The sequence below is a fragment of the Orbicella faveolata genome, unplaced genomic scaffold (assembly GCF_042242905.1).
Source record: "Orbicella faveolata isolate gen_17 unplaced genomic scaffold, um_ofav_v1 contig_25, whole genome shotgun sequence".
NCBI classification, from domain to species: Eukaryota; Metazoa; Cnidaria; class Anthozoa; order Scleractinia; family Merulinidae; genus Orbicella; species Orbicella faveolata.
Genome location: NW_028301553.1, coordinates 19851365 through 19871368, shown reverse-complemented (window position 1 = coordinate 19871368; position 20004 = coordinate 19851365). Strand labels below are relative to the sequence as shown.

Genomic DNA, 20004 nt, shown 5'->3' with positions numbered 1-20004 from the left:
GTGGCGTCTTTCGCTCATGACGAAAGTCCAAGTACTTGTTGAAGTCACTGAAGTCCTGGCTATTGAACAGAGGTTCCTTGTCACTGCTTATCGAGATTGGTATGCCTAACGAGGCAAAGGTTTTATCCATCTTTGGTATCACCACCCTGGCGTTGGTGGAGGTGACAAATTCTACTTCCGCCCATCTGGACTGCTTGCACACCGTAACCAGCAGATACTCTCCGGTATGGATGGGGCCCCAGAAGTCTACAGCAACATCTTTCCAAGGCTCACTGGGCATGGGTGTCATACGTAAGGGCTCTCGCTCCGGTGACACGTTCACCGCTGGGCAGGGGTGGAAGTGCTGGATGTGCGCCTCCACCATTTTGTCTAGCCCTGGAAACCACACTCTGGTACGCAGGTACTCCTTGGTCTTGGTGATACCTTGGTGGCCTTCATGCGCAAGCTTGACTACCTTATTCCGGAGAGTCCTGGGAACTACAATTCTTGGACCTCGGACTACCAGCCCTCCTACAACAGCCAACTCAGTGAAAATGGAGTTGTACTGCGGCCCGAGCGCTCTCTTCTCTTGTGCCGTGATGTATCCTCTAGCTATGGCTTCCTTCAAGTCCACTGGAACTTCAGTCCAGGTGACTGCTTCAGGCACTGAAGATTTCACAATAGCCACGATATCCTTCTCGAACTCTTCCACCGTCTCTCTTAGCTCAAATTCAGCTTGGGTTTTACTGGCCTGGCTCTTTTGCATAGCCAGTGGCTCTGGATGCCGTGAATGGTAGTCTGCTTTATTGTTCTCTGCTCCGTCCTTCTTTCTGGGTACGTAATTGAGGCAATAGTTGAAGCCTTGTAAGCGGACGCGTATCCTCTCTAAACAGAGTGGTGCAGTTGTCCTGTAGCCTGAAAGCAGCGATACCAGTGGTTTGTGGTTAGTGTCAACCTCAAATGTGTCTCCCATGCCATAAAGGTATATCTGATTGGCAAAGATACCCCACTCCACAGCTTTGGCTTCCTTCTCTAGCTGTGAGTATCTGCTCTCAGTGTCAGTGAATGCTCTTGATTGATAAGTGACAGGTCGCCATCGCTTGGCCTCAGGGTCATACTGCTTTATGGTGGCTGCCATTCCACCTGGTCCTGCATCGGTCTTCAGCCTTGTCTTCCGTCGTGGATCAAAGTATGCCATCACTGTGTCGTCCGTCAGCATTTCCTGGACCTGTTCAAATGACCTTTGGCACTCTGGTGTCCACTGGAACTTAGCATTCACATTGAGTAGCTCTCTCAGCAGTGCGGTGGCCTGTGCAAATCCCTCCATGAAGTCTGCGTTTGCTCCAGCAAAGAATAGAAATGAGCGTACCTCTGCTGCTGACTGTGGGGGACCTGCTGCCTTCAGGGCTGCTACTTTATCTGGGTCTGGTGATATTCCTTTGCTTGAGAACACCTTTCCAAAGAACTTCACAACTCGGAGGTTGAGCCTGCTCTTCTTCAAGCTAAGTGTGAGCCTGTGCTCACGCCACAGCTTGAATATGTGTCTGAGTGCTTCGTCATGCTCCTCGGGCGTTGTGCCAAAGACTAGTATGTCATCATAGATGCTGACAGCATTTGGCTCTTGTAATAGGATCTTGTGAACCTCCTCGTTAAAGATCTCTGCCGCGCTGTTGACCCCGAAATGCAACCTTTTAAAGCATTTCAGCCCTCTATGCGTGTAAAATGTGGTAAGCTTCCTGCTTTCCTCAGCCAGCTCCAGCTGCATGTATCCATCGTTCATGTTTAAGTGAGAGAAATACTTGGCCCCGTTAAGTCTTGTCTCCAGCTCTCTTAAGGTGGGGATGGCACGTCTGGTTCTCTGGTACTTGTTGGCATCTGTCATGTCCAAGCTAGCCCTGATGTTTTCTCTGTCTTTCTTCGGAGTGAGGACCACATTGCTGCACCATTCTGTTGGTTCGTCTCCAACATCTTCTATGATGTCCATTTGCTCCCACTTGTCCAGAATCTCATCAAATTTGTCTTTGAGTAGTAGGGATATTCTTCTCTGTTTCTGCACGGGGCCTTTTGCGTCTGGGTCCACGTGCAATTTCACCTTGTACTCTTTGACTAGGTCAACAGTCACTTGCTGTGTCTCCCCCATGATTAGCAGTGGTGTGCTCATGGTCAGGTTCAGGTGGTACTCCACGAGACCCATACATTCGGCAGCCCCACGGCCTAGCAGTGCTGTGTCACCTTGACCTTTAACTACACACACCAGCTCTGCTATCTCCTTTTTTCTTCAAGCAAGTGTTGCAGTGAATTTTCCAACACGGGTAGCACCGGGCCTTTCCCTTCTCCAGAGTAGCTCCTGATCGCTATGCTGGTTTGCTGTAGGGGACAGTTGGCCCGAAGCTTTCCATAGTGCTTTTCAGTAACTACTGTGACGTCAGCCTGCGTATCCAAGTGTAAACTGATGGGAATGCCATTGACGTGAATGGCAACAGTCGGATTCTGTGATTTTCCTTCCTGCAGCTGGTACAAGTACACATCTTCTAAAAACTCCTATTCTTGAGACCCATGGTGTGTGTTGGTCTGCTGCTCACACTCCACTGCGTTGGCTCGCTTGTCTTTCCTGTCATTGGCTGCACCCTTGCACATGCGGGCAAAGTAATTCGGATGCCCACACTTGAGGCATCTCCTTCCAGTAGCTGGGCATGTATCCTTGTTGGCACGTGCCTCATTCCCGCACTTGGAGCAAGGCAGTCTGGCCTGTGCCTGCGAATGGTCAGCGGTACGGCTTGGCCCTTTATTTCTCATGCTGAACCGTCCTGGTGTGTAAACTCATTTTAACTCTGGATTGCCCTTATCTTGGCTTTTTTCTTCCTCTGCGCTTTTCATCATTTGACTGCCTTCACTTGCTATCTCAAAAGCCTTAACTGTTTCTCTTACCGATTTCAAGTCTCCATTTTTCCGAATGATTTCATTCCAAGCTCGACGTTGCTGGTTTTCACCACAATCATCATGATGATTGCGTTGTCCAGTGTGATGGGGAAATCCCAACGAAGTGCTTGCTCTCTGAATTCTGTCTCGAAGTCAGCGAAGTACATGTCAGGTGACCATTCCGTGTTGAACCACTTGTACAACTCCAAAGTGTTGTTGCAGTTCACCTTGAAGTGTTGGTCCAGCAGTTCGATGTGCGATTTGTAATCTGTGGGCTGTTCGGGCAGTGTTTGGAGTAGCTTCTGGAGCTCTTCTCCTCCTATTAATAACAGTAAGTCTAGCTTGTCGGTATCATTGACTGCCATCCATCGAGTGGCACGTTTGAAGCAGTCTTTCCATAACTTCTCACGTTGCCCTGGTTCACAACTCAAACTGAAGGCGCCCACGCTTGCTTGTACGCTGGCAAGAACTGCTGACTTTCCTTTCTGACTAGTGTCGGCTTCATCTGGCATTGTTGGTTGTTCCTTGTCACCAATTTAATAGACTATGGCTGCCATACTAGCTATGAAACTACAACGACAACGGTAACCGGGCCTGCGTTGGCCCAGCATGCAATGGGCCTAGAGCCCAGTCCTAACATACGATACTACAAAAGTCACCTTCTTGAAATCTTTTTGACAACCCTGTCATAGAAAATACATTTTGCCACAATCAGTGTTACAGTACTGTAAGTCATTTTCTCTTAGCTGAATGCTGATTGCTTAATTCAAATTATACAAGGTGTGCTTTAATCATTCAACAAGTGATAAATGCTGCATCAAGGAATGGTTGAAAAGTTACTATCTGACTTATCTTTTGGACCTATTTCAAAGCAAACTAATATTGCTTACAGGGTATGTGTAGCACTCAGGACATTTGTGCTGTCTAGATCAGATCACACTTGAGCTTCAGCTGGCAGGAGGACTTTTTGTCATAAAACATAGGCACGCAAGGTGTGCAAGAGTTTTTTTTTGTGAACTAAAAGTCTCGGAGATAGAAGCATTCATGGAACTGTTTACAGTAATGATTTGGTTAATTTGACAAGTGTTTTTGGTTGCAATGTACAGCAAGAAAGAAACTGGGAATTTATGATGTACATACAATGTTACATCTGTAATGGTAAGATAATGAAATAGGAAGCCATGAAATGTTTGACTGAACAAACTACAGCAATCTGACATGTCTCCAGATTAATGTAGATACCATCTTATTTTCTAACTGCAAACTTCACACGAATTTTGGTTTCTCTGGGACCAGGTCAACTGTTATCATCAAAGCTACAAACCTGATGCCATGTGCTAGTAACACCTTTGACAACCACACCAGGGTTTCCTGATTTATTTGACTTTTGACATATCTTTTCAAAGTTTAACTCCTCCAACTCCATAAATGCCTAGATCCAACAACCAACATTTAATAGTTAATCAGTGCAGGTTTTTGTCCAAGTACTACATGTAGTAAACCCCTTAAATTCAACAGATCGGTTAATACAACTAGTGGGCACTGAGGCTACCAATTAACAATTAGGTTATGAGCTCGAGATTTCTATGAGGTGATAATTGATCAGGCCGAAGGCCGAATCAACTATCGCCTCATAGAAATCTCAAGCTCATAATCTAATCATTTTAGTAGAATTCTAACTGAAATGCCCTTCAAATAACAATTCCAATTATTTCTAGTCTTAGTATTAAACTTCACGCTTTAGTGAATTTGCACGGACTGAATTGTCAATTTGACATTTGCAGTTGTGTACGGACACTTATCAGTTTCTTTCAACAATTTCCAGGTTTTAATTCAAGAAACCGTAAATGCCCACCTTTTAGTCTTCTCAGGAATTTGATTATCCATTTGTTTCTAAATGTTCTTTCAAAACTTCGGAGAAACATTAGGAAACATTGCAATTTTGTCGACCACACCAAGCCACTGCACTCTAATGGCTGATAGTGTGCAATGGCTCAGCCAATCAGATTACAGCATTTGCATTAGTATACTAGTAGAATTCTACTAAGTAGATTTAGATCAAAACTCTGCTGCATTTAACACAATAATTTAGAAAGCTATATCAAGTAATACTTTCATGTAAAACTGTTTGTCATCAAAACTTAATACTTATAATTGTAGGTGTGCAAGCTAAACAATTCAAATGCATGCACTATTGCATGACTTTGTGTAATACATTTTAAGTGCTTCCTAAACTCAACTCGTCATGAAAATGCTGTACATGTACAAGCTTAATTAAAATAGGTCATGATCAGTTAAATGCAAGATTCCCAGGGATATGAAGTACGTTTACATTGTGTGCATGTATGCTCATCTTTGAAGTTTGAGATTAAGTGAATGTTATCCCTGGAAGGTCAACCTCACCCTTCAGCAAAGCAGGAAAAGTAATTTAACAAGAGTTTTGACAAATAGGATCTTTCCCTTTGTAAAGGTTGAGAAGGCCCTCTGAGTGGCAAGTGAAATGTGCTGCTGTAACATGATATTTGAGCCAAGGACAAATTGCAACCAAAGATAATAGGCCATTATTCATAGTCCTGGTATTGGACTGGAACTAGCTTGCAAGTGAGGCTAATGCGGGGAGTCTTTTCAAACGCTAATGACATTATCTCTTTTTAAAGATACTCCCACGCACAAGCCTCCATTGCAAGCTAGTTCCAGTCCAATACCGAGAATACGAATATGGTCTATTAGCAGTGGCTCAAACTCCCACAGCATTTCTCAATCTCCCAAACTTCCACCAGTGTTTTTATAACTTCATTGATACAAAACACCAGGGAAAAAAATTCTTGTCATTTAATAATGAATGTGAATCAAAAGTAATCAACAAGCATGATTATACCAATGCCTGATCCTCTCTCACCTGAATTCTCTTTACTGTTATTGTGGCTTCATTCAATTTCTGAATTGCTGGAGGAAAATGTCTGGTCACTGATCTCTGAAGAGCATTCAAAAAGGCAATGGAGCTGAAGACTTTAGCAGCAGTAAGTGAGTTACCCAACACTACATACGTGGTAAAGGTTATACAGCTGATGATATTTTGTGAAGCAAATTCCATAGCCATGTTAACTGCTCGTAGAAACTGTGTCTTCCTAACCTTTGAAATTTCAAGCCTGCACAGAAAAACATAGGCATGCAAGGTGTGCAAGAGTTATTTTTTAGTGAATTAAAAGCCCCTAGGCTAGAGGTAGCAGCACTCAGTGGACTCTTAACAGTTATGATAAGGTTAATCCAACAAGTTTGTTTGGTTACAATGTACAGCGCAGAAAGAAAAAAAAAATAGAATTTGTTTCACCTTGGGAGATCTGATATCAAGCCTAATTTTATCAAGGTTTGATTTTAAAAGTTGATCAGTGGCTGTGTTTACTAGAACTACATGGAACTGTTCCCAGCCAGACAGCTAAACATCGTGCAGTCTGTAATAGTAGCTAACAGTAAACAGCAGATTGGTGTTTATTCTGGATCATTTTTCTGACTCATTTTATAACAAGAACCTATTAAATTATAACATTGTCACGCAATAGCATGGTCTTAATCAATTGCCAACAATGATCATAGTTTTTTCGGTTTTGATATTCCACGAAACCACTCCAAATTAATATCAATTTCAAAACCCATTTCACCCATTGACTCCTGGAACTTTTTCCCAAAAACACATTTTTGGACATTTTTGAGATTTTCAGCCTGGATATGAGCCAAGCTCCAATCTACTCAAAAAGCTATTTGTGGCATGGCACAATGGCTGTCTTTCCACTAGCATCACGTCTCAAAATTTTGAGATTCTGGACAAGAAAGTGACCTACCAGGATGTCTTTAGGCTTTTCGGTTTTTTAAATTTTTTTCCCTCCTTTTCTTATCTTTTTGCTGCAGTGATTGACCTTCCACTTGGCTTGCTTCCAGTTCAACAATTTCTGAGAAAGCATCATCGAGACAGGCAATTTTTACCATGGAGTAGCTATGTGCAGGAAATTTTGCTGCAAGTTTTTCATTCAAATTTCTGAACATTTCCTTGCATATCTCAGGCTCCATTGAGCCAATCACTCTGATCTGGGTATTATTGGAAAGATGTTTTCCTCCTGCAGAACTTGAGTATAGATGATGCTGATTTTGGTCAAAGGTGATGACATCAGGAAGTGGAACAAAGGCCAACGCTCGTCACAGCCGGTTACAGCACAGGAGTCATTGTGTTAAACAAGAAGACATTATTGAAGGTAATGAGACTTGAAACAACCAGACACCTGAAAAACTGTATAATTTTATAAGACTCCATGACTCCATGGAAAGTTTCCTTGTCACATTACCCTTCCCAACAACTGACGGCCTTTTTGGTAACAAAAAGTCCGTTATAGTAAAAGTTTTGTCTCTTAATGAGAGACATAGGTGTACCTCTTTGAACCGTGCAAGGAATCTGTTTCACAATGAAAGAGCCACTGTGTCGCCTTAAAGTCTAGTCTAATAAATTTGTGGTTAATCTTGCCAACATGACATCTTCAGGAATATTACATTTTGAAGAGTTTCCATCCCACAAACCTTTAAGAAAATCTCTGTGAAAATTCCCGTTTTCAAGAATTGCCATACATGTAAATGCTAGATAATAAAATGCCACTAAAGACACTTAAAAAGAGATGTCCAGCCATTTATATCAAGTTAAAGTTACTGGACGTGTTGCTAGATTGACTTCTTGTTTGTTTATTCTGTCTGTGTGAACAAGAGTCATTGATTCACTAGTTGTAATTGCAACAACTGGTGTGTGAAAAACAAGTGTCAAGTTACATTTGAAACCAACAAATAAAAATATCGTTACATTTACCTGCAACAAAAACAAATTTCAAAACTCAGCAGTTTTCTCATTCATAACAAGCTGTCTGTAATTTCTTTGGTTTTGACAGAGAAAACCACTTTAATATTGATTCCAAGAAATGTTTATGAGAAGACAGTGAACAGTGCTACTTAATTGAGACTTGCATTCACAAACTGAAAAATTTTGCCCAAACATAAATGGTTTAGACTTAATTCTTTTTTCGTGAACTACACGTAATGCTAATGATATCGATGGGAACCTGGCGAATACCATTACGGACAAAAGCCCCCCTCACCATCCCAATAGTGCACTTTGCACTAAAAACAATCGTTCCTGTCTTAGAAATCACCAAGTCATTGAGCCATGATGACATGTTAGTCAATAGTGTGTGCCAAAGACTATGATTCCTTGGCTGCTTATCAAATTCTGAACTCTTTTGAAACCCATCTACAAAGTCCTGGGCTTACCCAGAGTAAAACAAAATAGGTCCGCAATGCGTACTTGTGGGCTTATGGCTAGTTTTATTCATTGGGTTGAAGTACTGTAGTCTTACATGTACAAGTAGGCAATTACTAAAAAGATAAAAGTACAACGTGCTAGGAACGTACTTGAGCCTGCCGTTTTAACTGCAGTAGAATGGAATGTAGACACGAATATAGATTTGCTTAAAGTCTTATTTTAATCGCCATGTGCTTGGCCTGACAAGAGATTACATGATGCATGGGGCGTGCATGCCCGTATGTGATGTGTCACGCTGGACGTACCGTGACATTAACTACCCAAGGCTTCCATACAAACAGATTTATTCAATATTTTCTCCACAAATAGTATAGCTGTTAGTGTGGCACAGTGGAGAAGATATCTGCCTTGTGAGTGAGAGGCTATGAGTTCAACTCCTAGTGAGAACAGAACTTTTTCTTTTCTTTTTTACTTATTTTTTTCTTGTTTTGCTTTTCTTAAACATTTACCGAAAGACAGCGTTTGCCTTTCTGATGCGCTGTGATGAATTAATAGCTGTATTCCCTCACAATTAAATCTCTATAACAGGGTGGCGCAGCAGTGAGGATTCAGTCAGGGAATCGGAAGTCAGATGGAAGGGTCGGTGGTTCAAATCCTGATGTGGGCACTTCTTTTTCCTCCTTCTTCTTTTTTCTTCTTCTCCGAGCTACTAAGGGATGGTTTGGAAAATAAAAATGTTCAAGCAATAAAAGTAATTAGTAATTTTGTATAAAAACTAGTGAGACGATCTCAGATGGTGCAGAGTGTAATGCATAGCTCTGACGCAGTACTCATGACACAGTTTCTATATAACCCACTCCTGGTTTGTACTGACCTTGCTAGTCAGCTATGGATTTTGATGAGACATAATCTGAGCAGTGTGTATGTTTGATGTGTGTATTTTCATTCACAGTCCACGAATAACTTAAAATTAATTACCATTTGTCAAGACAGCTCTCAAATTTTACTGTAGTGTTTTACATTGATTTTTGCTCACTTTAAATTAAATAATACATTTAAGTTGCGAACGAGACAATTTTGCTCTTCACGAAAACGTTTGTAACTTGATACTTTTGTTTTCCTTGCAAAGGTATGTAACCTAAAACTCTTGTTTTCTCGAAAACAAACAGAAGATGTTGTGACTTTCCAGGAGCGAAGCCACATCTACATTAGGGCTTAACAGGAGCTTGAACCACTCGAATGCACATTGTAATTCAAAGAAACCAGGTCACAGTAAAATCAATTGTTAGCGATTATTGGAAGGAGCGATGAATCAACAATATAGGAATCAGGATAACAAAATAGAGATGATCTTGTGATATGAAGTTGTTGTGATTGTGATTGTGTGGTTCGAACTAAAAGCAAAAGGATACAAAAGGCTTATGCAAGCTAATACTAGCTACGATACAAAACATAAATCAAGGATACCGATGGAACATAAATCCTAAACTATAACGACACAATTACAACTAAAATATATGTAGCAAAGACTTACTTTGATCTTGCTCCTGCAAGGGTAGCAATTGTAGAAACGATAGCTTAGCACGATAGCGATGGCAGCGATAGCATAAAATAACAGCGAAAACGTAGATGGCGTAACTTAACTGATAAAAATGTGGTGTCTCTAATTACATGATTCCAAAGGTTACATTACGAAACTTGCATTGATCACAGCAATCACAGCATGAATAGCAAAAACTTAAAAAATGTACATAATCGTTAATAAGTAATCGTTATTTCAACAAAACAAAGAAGAAAACGAGTTACAAAAGTAACAGATGTGTTAGTATTCTTTTCACAGCTCAAGATAAATGGAAGAAAGTTGAATGTCGGATGAAGAAATGGAAGAGGAACAATTTGCTTTATTTAAAACACAAATTTTCTTTTGACTGATAAACAGGAACTAATCTAATTATCAAATCATCACAGCACAGCATGTTCTGTTTCCACCTTTGGTGTTAAAAAATAAAACCACTTAAATTTAAAATACACACTGATATTGATCAATACAACTAAGGAGCATTTCAACGAGAGGTATTGAAAGTGAACAAGGCTGCTTGACCCAGATTATATACTTCATTGGTGAATTCTTCCCCTCAAAGACTGATAAAATTTATGCTTTCAGTAGATACCATGGAGTCTGCAGCAATATTTGAGCAGTTTCCTGGGTTTTTTGTTCAATTTGACAAGTTTTAATGCCACTTACTCAGGAGAGTTTCGGCTGCGGGTATGAACATTTTGGTCTCTTTGATGGAGACAATTAAAGGATGAAATAAACGCACTAGTGTAGTTTGGAAACAATAGATGATATTTCTTGAACCAAGTTAGGCGTAATTCCAAAAGACACGCAGTCACAGTAACATCCTTGTATCGTGCTAATGATGCTAGAACGCATGCGTGTGACTTATTACGGTTCTACCACAAGGAAAAGCGCTCAACGCTAGTGTGTGATCTTGTATGAAATGTATCTTTCACCTGATATATGTAGTTGGCACTAACGCTTATTAAACTGGGCATGCGTTTAGAGCAAATATTGGTTTTGTTCTAAAGAGTAAAGTACCACAAGGAGAGCAAGGAGCTCTCTGAAACAAATATATATCTTTTTGAAGTGATTAATGAAGTAAGGTAGGTACATGCATCATCTATTTTACGTAGTGCTCACAAGTACCTACCCCATCCTAACCCCCTCCCCCTTGCTGCAAGCCTAATTATTAATCGAAATTGATTAATTAAACAAACATTAAAGTTTACACCTTATTTCCATAGTGTCATATTGCCTTATTGCCATAGTACTTTAGCAATGTCAACCCCCAAACCATCCCAATAGTGCACTCTGCACTAAACAAATGAGACAAAATGGAAATTTGAAATAATTCTTCGCAGAAGAAAAACACTTCTTAAGTGAAACTCTCACAATTTTTGGCAAGGCTTTGGTTAAAAGCCACTGTCAAAGCTATTGGTGGATCGATTACACAACCTCCTTTGTTGCATACCAAATAGTCTTTAATTTGCTGACAAAGCAATATGACTAGAGCTAGCAATGACTATGCACTACAAATGTAGCAATGGTTGCCTTTACTCAAAAACAATCGCTCAGAATACTAGTACCGAGTCTACCTCTCAGACTATTCATGCTCCAAAAGCTCTTTCACGTGACATCACATTCTCAAACTGACACGTAAGATTTTGCTAGCTTATTGGGCTTATGAATGCAAAATGCATAAGCCTACAAAAACGCAGCATCGGAAATGTCAGAATAAGGCCAATACATGAATACCTGATTTTGTTTGTAGAAAAACAAAGATGGCCATCTTAAAATCAGGATGAAATCTTCACACACAAGTCACCTTTACAAGTGGCAATTTGATTAGTTGTTTATAGTAGTCCCAATCCCAAGTTTTTTTTTTTTCACAAAAAAATAACTCAAAAATAGAAGACTTAATGTTCATGGGCTGCTGCCAAAAGAACCATACTTTTTTAACCCATTGACGTCTGTGCCTGCCATAACCAGCTGTGACAAGTGTTGGCCTTTGTTCCACCTCTGATGTCATCACCTTTGACCAAACTTGGCATCACTTCTACTCAAGTTCTGCAGGAGGAAAAGACCTTTACAAAGATACCTACAGTAGATCGGAGTGATTGGGTCAATTGACCCTGAAATATGCACGAAAATGCTCAGAAATTTGAGTGAAAAAGTCAGAGCAAAATTTCCCTCCACTACACTTAGCTACTCTGTGGTAAGAATTTCCTGTCTCAATGATGCTTTCTCAGAAATTCTTGAACTGGAAGCAAACCCAGTAGTAGGTCAACAACTACAGCAAAAAGATAAGTAGAGTAAGTACCTCACATTGTAAGTATCGTAAGTGTTGTATTGTAAGTAGAGTAGTATAGTATTGTTAGTAGCGTATCTCACATTGCAAGTAAGCACTGTTTTAATAAAGTGTATTATCGTTTGTCTCATGATGTAGTCACTTGAGATGTAGATCGCGACTTTCGACTGCTTACTGCTAGTCTTCTTCAGGCGATAAGGTCGACTGATTGCACGGTATCATTTATATCACAAAGGTCGGCTGTGATTGGTGCATTTCGATCCTCCTATTGTTCCATTGTTCCGGCGAGTAGCTGTTCCCTCAGTGGTCCGCTGTTGTACCGTTCTCCTGTTGTTGTGTTTCTTGATCGTGGGTATCCATGCTTCAGGAATTTCAATTCCACTATCCCTGTTGATGTTGTTAGGGTGAAGTCTTATGTGAATAGCTTCCTTGACCCTACGTGTGCACCAGTGAGGATCTCGATCAATAAACTTGACCTCATTCCAGATAGGATAGTGGCTGGTCGTACAGACACTTCACAATACCGCGCTTTACTGACTGAGGGTGGTGTGAATCATACGCTAGGTACTGATCAGTATGTGTTGGTTTCCTGTAGACACTGGTGGTAAGGCGGCCATCAGGTTCTCTGTAAACTGACGTGTCGAGAAAGGCGATCTTGTTGTTGTTCTCGATCTCCATGGTGAAACTGATTGATGGTTGTTGACTGTTCAGGTGTTGCAGGAAGACGTCAACTCTATCCCGATCCAGGATGGTGAAAGTATCATCTACGTAGCGTTTCCAGATCTTGTTTCTAGGCTTGTAAGGTGCGGACTCTATTGCTTGTTCTTCAAATATCTCCATGTAAAGATTAGCGATAACTGCGGATACAGGGCTCCCCATGGCTGTGCCGTCTTGTTGTTCGTAAATCGATCCGTTGTACTGGAAGTACGTAGATCTTAATACGAAATTCAAGAGGTCCACGATTTGAACTGGTGTAAGTGTCGTGCGGTCAGCCAGGCCTGCGTCGTTCTCCATTTTAGCTTTCTTGGCTAATGTATTATCTCCTCTTGCAGGTAACTCGAACTTCACAGTGAAGAACTCAACTGACCTTGCCTCCACCATCGCCAGTGAAGAGATCCAGGACCACGAGATCATGGTGTCTTTCGACGTAGAGTCACTGTTTACCAACGTACCGATCGAGGGCGCTGTAGAAGCCTCGCTACAAAAAATGGAGAACGACGCAGGCCTGGCTGACCGCACGACACTTACACCAGTTCAAATCGCAGACCTCTTGAATTTCGTATTAAGATCTCTGTACTTCCAGTACAATGGATCAATTTACGAACAACAAGACGGCACAGCCATGGGGAGCCCTGTATCCGCGGTTATTGCTAATCTCTACATGGAGATATTTGAAGAACAAGCAATCGTCGTTCTCCATTTTAGCTTTCTTGGCTAACGTATTATCTCCTCTTGCAGGTAACTCGAACTTCACAGTGAAGAACTCAACTGACTTTGCCTCCACCATCGCCAGTGAAGAGATCCAGGACCACGAGATCATGGTGTCTTTCGACGTAGAGTCACTGTTTACCAACATACCGATCGAGGGCGCTGTAGAAGCCGCGCTACAAAAAATGGAGAACGACGCAGGCCTGGCTGACCGCACGACACTTACACCAGTTCAAATCGCAGACCTCTTGAATTTCGTATTAAGATCTATGTACTTCCAGTACAATGGATCGATTTACGAACAAAGAGACGGCACAGCCATGGGGAGCCCTGTATCCGCGGTTATTGCTAATCTCTACATGGAGATATTTGAAGAACAAACAATAGAGTCTGCACCTTACAAGCCTAAGATCTGGAAACGCTACGTAGATGATACTTTCACCATCCTGGATCGGGATAGAGTTGACGTCTTCCTGCAACACCTGAACAGTCAACAACCATCAATCCGTTTCACCATGGAGATCGAGAACAACAACAAGATCGCCTTTCTCGACACGTCAGTTTACAGAGAACCTGATGGCCGCCTTACCACCAGTGTCTACAGGAAACCAACACATACTGATCAGTACCTAGCGTATGATTCACACCACCCTCAGTCAGTAAAGCGCGGTATTGTGAAGTGTCTGTACGACCGGGCTAAACGTCTCATCACCAAACCATCAGTAATCGCTGGAGAGAAGAAACATCTGTCATCTGTACTTGTTTCTCACGGATATCCCTCCTCTTTTGTACAGAAGATCACAAAGGCATGAACAACCCCAAGAAGAGAGCCTGTCGCGGAATTTAAATCCACCGCCGTTTTACCTTATGTCCAAGGAGTTTCAGAGTCTCTCCGCCGCTGCCTAGAACAACAAGGCATTCGCACCGTCTTTACGTCCGACACAACATTTCGGTCACACTTAGTGCGACCAAAGGACACCGTCAACCCGGCTAAACAAGATTGTGTTGTCTACAGGATTCCCTGTGAGTGCGGCAAAGTCTACATCAGGGAAACAGGGAGATCTATACAGGAGAGGATCAAAGAACACGACAGGGATATACGACTCGCCCGTACCCAGACCTCCACCGTTTCTGAACACACCCACGAGACCGGCCACTATCCTATCTGGAATGAGGTCAAGTTTATTGATCGAGATCCTCACTGGTACACACGTAGGGTCAAGGAAGCTATTCACATAAGACTTCACCCTAACAACATCAACAGGGATAGTGGAACTGAAATTCCTGAAGCATGGATACCCACAATCAAGAAACACAACAACAGGAGAACGGTACAACAGCGGACCACTGAGGGAACAGCTACTCGCCGGAACAATGGAACAATAGGAGGATCGAAATGCACCAATCACAGCCGACCTTTGTGATATAAATGATACCGTGCAATCAGTCGACCTTATCACCTGAAGAAGACTAGCAGTAAGCAGTCGAAACGTTGCGATCTACATCTCAAGTGACTACATCGTGAGACAAACGATAATACACTTTATTATTGCATCTACCACAATGAATAACAACCTTTTCCTCGACAAGCACTGTTTTGTAAGTAGAGTATAGTATTGTTAGTAGCTTAAGCATCACACATTGTAAGTAAGTACTGTAAAAAAAAGTTTGTAACAGATAAAAAAAAAAGAAGAGGGAAAGGCTAAATAAAAAAAAATCAAAAACCCTCAAGACACAGGTCACTCTCTCAAAATTTTGATTTCTGAGAATACCTGAGTAAAAATGTCATAAAACGTGATCCTAGTGAAAAGAGAGGCATGCTGTCTTGTTCCAAATGCCTTTTTGAGTAGATTGGAGCTGATTTGGCTCATATCCAGGCTGAAAATGTCCAAAAAATGTGTTCTAGCCAAAAAGCTCCAGGTGCCCATGGGTTAATTATTTTGTAGCCTGCGAACGCCGACGAATTTCCAGTGGTCACTTGTCTCCGCCGACAATAACATCTGCAAACCCGAGCCAGGAAATGATTTCTGTGACGTAGGAATTTTAAGCCAGTTACAGTTTAGCTCAAGTAGCCCCAGGACTACTGCGCGACGTATTCACTGCGAGGAGCACTCGAGTTTCATTCTATCATGGAATCTGATTGGCCAAGGAGAAAAAAAGTCATAATGTCAGAGAAATCGTTTCCTGGCTCGGGTTCGCTGACGCTATTTTCAGTGGAGCCAAGCGACAGCCAGAAATACATCTGCGTTCCCAGGCTTATTATTTTGTTACCTGAATAACAAACTTTATCATATGGCTACATCTAAGAGTTAGACAAAATCAACCAAATCCAGAGCTATGATTGGCTACCTGAGTGGGCAAAATAGGGCTATCCAGCCTGCTTGCTGGGATTACCTACTCCTTCCCAGGAGAAAATGGCACTCTTTAAACCACATAATTGATCATTATTATATTGACTAGGCTTTTTCAGTCATAGCTGGAAACTGCCGCCCTCTTCTTTCTTTCTTCCTTTCTTTTTCTTTTCTGTTTTTTTGTTTTTTTGTTTGTTTTCTTGTATGTATTTATGGACCATAAGATGCAATCAAGGTCTATAAACATCCAAAAGAAGAACTTGGCAAATATCCAGCTCTCTTGAACTCATCCTTGATGAATAAGTCATATGTCCTCACCATAAAATCATAAATATTAAAAAAATCATGGCTGACAAGCCAATTATACAGATAACAAACACATTTAACTAAGCCTCAAACTGATCTGATACACAATATATACAAAATGAACTTGTTAAAAAAATTTTTTGAATCAGACAATAAGAGAATTTGGAGAAATTTGTATGTTGCATGACACAAATTCTACAGCAATTCATTAATTTACAAATGATCACAAAGCTTACAAAGGTGGAACACTCGAGGTGTTTTGATTGTTACAACTGATACAGAAATGAGTTCCAAAAAAAAAAAACTGAATGTGTACTGAGCCAAGGGGTACTCCCTATAATGACTTATAAGAGGGGAGCTCCACCCAAAAGGGTTAGCTTTTCCAGGCTTCAGGTATATAAAAGGGTAGGGATTTCATAAGTTGAGGTATATGAAAGGGAAGTCTGTCATTAATTATTTCAAAGGACCTTAACTTAAAATATTTCGAACAGAAGACAAGTACAAATGCACCTTATGGCTGTATCATTTAATTTATTAGGCATTACATGCAAATAACAAGAATTCCTTTTTTGGCGATTTATTCATAATATGGGCCAGTTATGAAAGTATATGTGAAAGGGGTACCTTGTCTGTCAAAATGGTATATGAAAGGATATGGGGTTGGACCTCAAGGCAGAGCCTAACTGTATAGGACTTTGTAGAGTACCCCCTCTGGTGGGGGGAGATGTGCATGTTCACAGTACTTTATAGGTAAGGAAATATTCACACTCAACTTATTATTATAATTTCTATCAAATGAGACCAATTCAAATCAACAGTCATGTCTCCTAACCATGAAAATTACCCTAGCGAGTTGAGGGCTGTTCTGATATTTAATGTTTCTGTCCTAAGAAGTTGAGTTATTCTTCATTCCTTTATTGCACTACACTAACAAAATCCTTAAATCCGAGAACAGAAAATACACAAGAGCATGCCCCCTCACCTTCTTACTTTCTTGATGAGTTTGCTAAATGGCAATTCCCATGTGGAGATCTTTACAATTCTCATTCCTGAGATAATCTCATTCATATTCTTGCATCTTTCATCAGTTAGTCTTGCTGTTTTAAGTCTGGGCAAGAAAGACAACATTAAATTAAAACTAAGTTACAGTTCTTTTATTTGTATTATTTAGTTGGGCTGGTTGAACACAAGGGAATCAAAAATGGTACTGTTACTGGCTGTAACACTCTATGCTGCTAGAAGATTTGGCATCTCCACAAGCTTTTCAACCCACAACTGTGACAATTGATATGATCCAAATGATTGTACTGCCTGTAGTGAGTAAACCACACAATGTAGTCTTAAACAAGCAATGTGCAACAAAAACTTGAAATGTACAGCATGATGATTCATTGAACCATAATTTTTGTAAGTGACATACATATACTGTATACTCCAAGAGTAAAAGCTGTACTAGGAGAATTTTGAACCTATTTCTTGACAGTACAATACTGAACATTTTTTAATGGTAAAAAGGAGATTTATAACATGACTTAATTAGAATGTTAAGCAAAATATGCCACAATCAGCAACTGGAGAAACAGCGCAGACTTCAAGCGCACATTTCTGATTGAGAGCCAACTAGGCATATACTCGTGTCTGATGTTAAACAAAGCAGAAAGGAAAGAGAGTAGAAGAAAAAGAAAATTAACAAAATTAACGAATGTCCTATGTAAAAGTAAGTTCTTTCAGAAATGTAAGCCATAAAAACCTCCCGAAAATCTTCACACATAATCATGCAGAATCGTTTGGGCTATAAAAGTGCCTCAGGTCCAGTATTTAAAACAATATTGGATCAGCAAATATAAATGGAGCAATCTGATTGGTCATTTCCCAGGTCAAACAAGGCCATAACGTTCAAATAGAAGTGAAATTAAATAAAGCTTGAAGTCATTTTTTGAAGGAAGTATTCTAAAACACGCCTGCCCATGTTCATCCCTATAAATGATGCAGTTTTATTTTGTCCAGAAAAAGACGAAAAAACACTTTGAGATTGGTAATATTAGGTGTTAAAAACCCCTTGATTTTGCAAGATTTGATGATGCATTAGCAGATGCTAGCATACGTCAGTTTAATACAATAATGGTTTGTGACTACTTGAAGTAAACAAGCACGTGCAAAAGCTTGTTCTTTGTCTTCTTTGTTGGGATCTGTTTCATTGAGATCCTTCAAACATTCTTCTTAGTTAAAATAAGACCCATAGTTGCTTCCATAGATTTTCATCTCTTCAGCTTCTTCAAAGATGAAAATGGGCAAGAAGGTTTCTTGCATTTTTCTCCTGACATTACAAAGAAAATTTGACAAGAATGAAAGTTTCCTTGCAGTGAAACAGAGTTTAACCTGACCAAGAACAGTTAACATGCACGTCCCTTTTGTTTATACTAAATGAAACATCACATCGTAACTCACATTACACAAAAGAATGATTACAGTAACTAACAACTGGCTACTTCAAGTGTTTGTGCTGGGTGCTTTTTGTCACATCAAGCTTTAATTATTACTATGCAGTTCTGTTTTACCACATAATCATGAGCTGATCTTTAGGAGGAAATAAATAAACAGGTGAAAATCTAAACTGTGTGGCTGTTGTATGTAGCTTTCAAACTTCAAAGCAAGAGCAATATTTTTGGCAAGCTTAACATACATGTACATGTATCACATATTGTACCACAAATTGATTCAGCTCCCTACAGGTCCACATGATAAATGCGATTATCCACCCCCCTCCCTCCTCATGCAGGAGGGGGTAACCCACTCCAGCACTCTTCAATACAATGCCTCTCTTATCACGACCCAGTAGTGCCCTGCCTACATTATGATTTCATCTTGCTACGTTTTTTTCAATTTGAAAACCCTGAACTAAGAGAGAATTATTCACACTTGGTATTAAGGCAGTTATGAAAGTCTACAGTGCAGAAATAAAAACTCAACTGAGCATTCTTTTATTGAATGTATGTTTACCAAATTGATTACGCAAAAGGTCTTGAACTGGTTCAACCAAGTGAATGTAAGCCCAAGCTCCCAGAACAGTACGATAATATGGAAATTTTACTTTACCTGGCCTTATTTATGTGCCACTGTAATTTATTTGAATGTTAAAGTTACATACATGTAGCATGTCCATCTCCACTTATGGGTTTATCAGTAAGATACTCATTAAAATAATACAACCTTGAAAATTTGTCTTAATTTAGTGTTTTAATGAGAAGCAATCCTCTCTAATAAAAAGGTGGAACATATTTTAAAAGTTCTGTTTTAGTGTTAAGTAATGGATGCCTTTATTATAAAATAGCCCAAAGAAAATATGCACAATGATTGGTTTAAAATCACGTTTCTTTTTAACAAATCGTTTCCATGTTGCCTTGCGTCTCTTCAGTAATAGATCGCAGATGACATCAAAATGCGATTTTTGCAGGTTTTTTCCACAATTTGCAAAAAAAGTTACCGCAAAAAAAGTTCTGCAAAAATTTCCTTTGCAAACAGTTACTCCATAATGAAAGCACGATGTGATAGAGCAACACTGATTACATACATGTAATATCACCAATTCGCAAAAATAAACTGTTGTTGCGTGATTTTCCTATCGACCTCCCTTTCACCAAAAGAAGTCTGACAGTCAGTGTTCATCTGTCTTCCCAAAATAACATTGACTTAAGTGTAGGCGAAACAACTTAGATCGTGCAGGTGAATTGACTTCAATGAAGGCAAAACGACTTCAATCATGTAGGTAAAACAACTTCAATGTAGGCGAATAGACCTGTAGGTGAAACAGCCGACATTCGTTGCTATACGTAGCAAAGAATATTGTGATTAGTTC

The 20004-nt window shown here is 40.3% G+C and overlaps 2 protein-coding genes across 4 annotated transcripts in view; one reads left to right on the top strand and one right to left on the bottom strand.

The window, feature by feature from the left end:
- The window catches only part of LOC110066524 (ATP-binding cassette sub-family C member 4-like), a 66095-nt gene that overhangs the window by 29083 nt on the left and 17008 nt on the right, over window positions 1-20004 (bottom strand). For all 3 annotated transcript variants that reach the window (XM_020773751.2, XM_020773753.2, XM_020773752.2), the window contains exons 7-9: window positions 17131-17256; window positions 5798-6047; window positions 4223-4330 (exon numbers count right to left, since the gene is read on the bottom strand). In XM_020773751.2, coding sequence (XP_020629410.2) covers window positions 4223-4330; window positions 5798-6047; window positions 17131-17256 — 484 coding nt within the window. The remainder of the gene's footprint in view (window positions 1-4222; window positions 4331-5797; window positions 6048-17130; window positions 17257-20004) is intronic.
- Window positions 919-2218, top strand: LOC149109299 (uncharacterized). Its single transcript, XM_089295023.1, has 2 exons — window positions 919-1459; window positions 2090-2218. The coding sequence occupies exons 1-2, from the start codon at window positions 1104-1106 to the stop codon at window positions 2214-2216; spliced, it is 483 nt and encodes a 160-aa protein (XP_089151149.1). The 5' UTR covers window positions 919-1103; the 3' UTR covers window positions 2217-2218.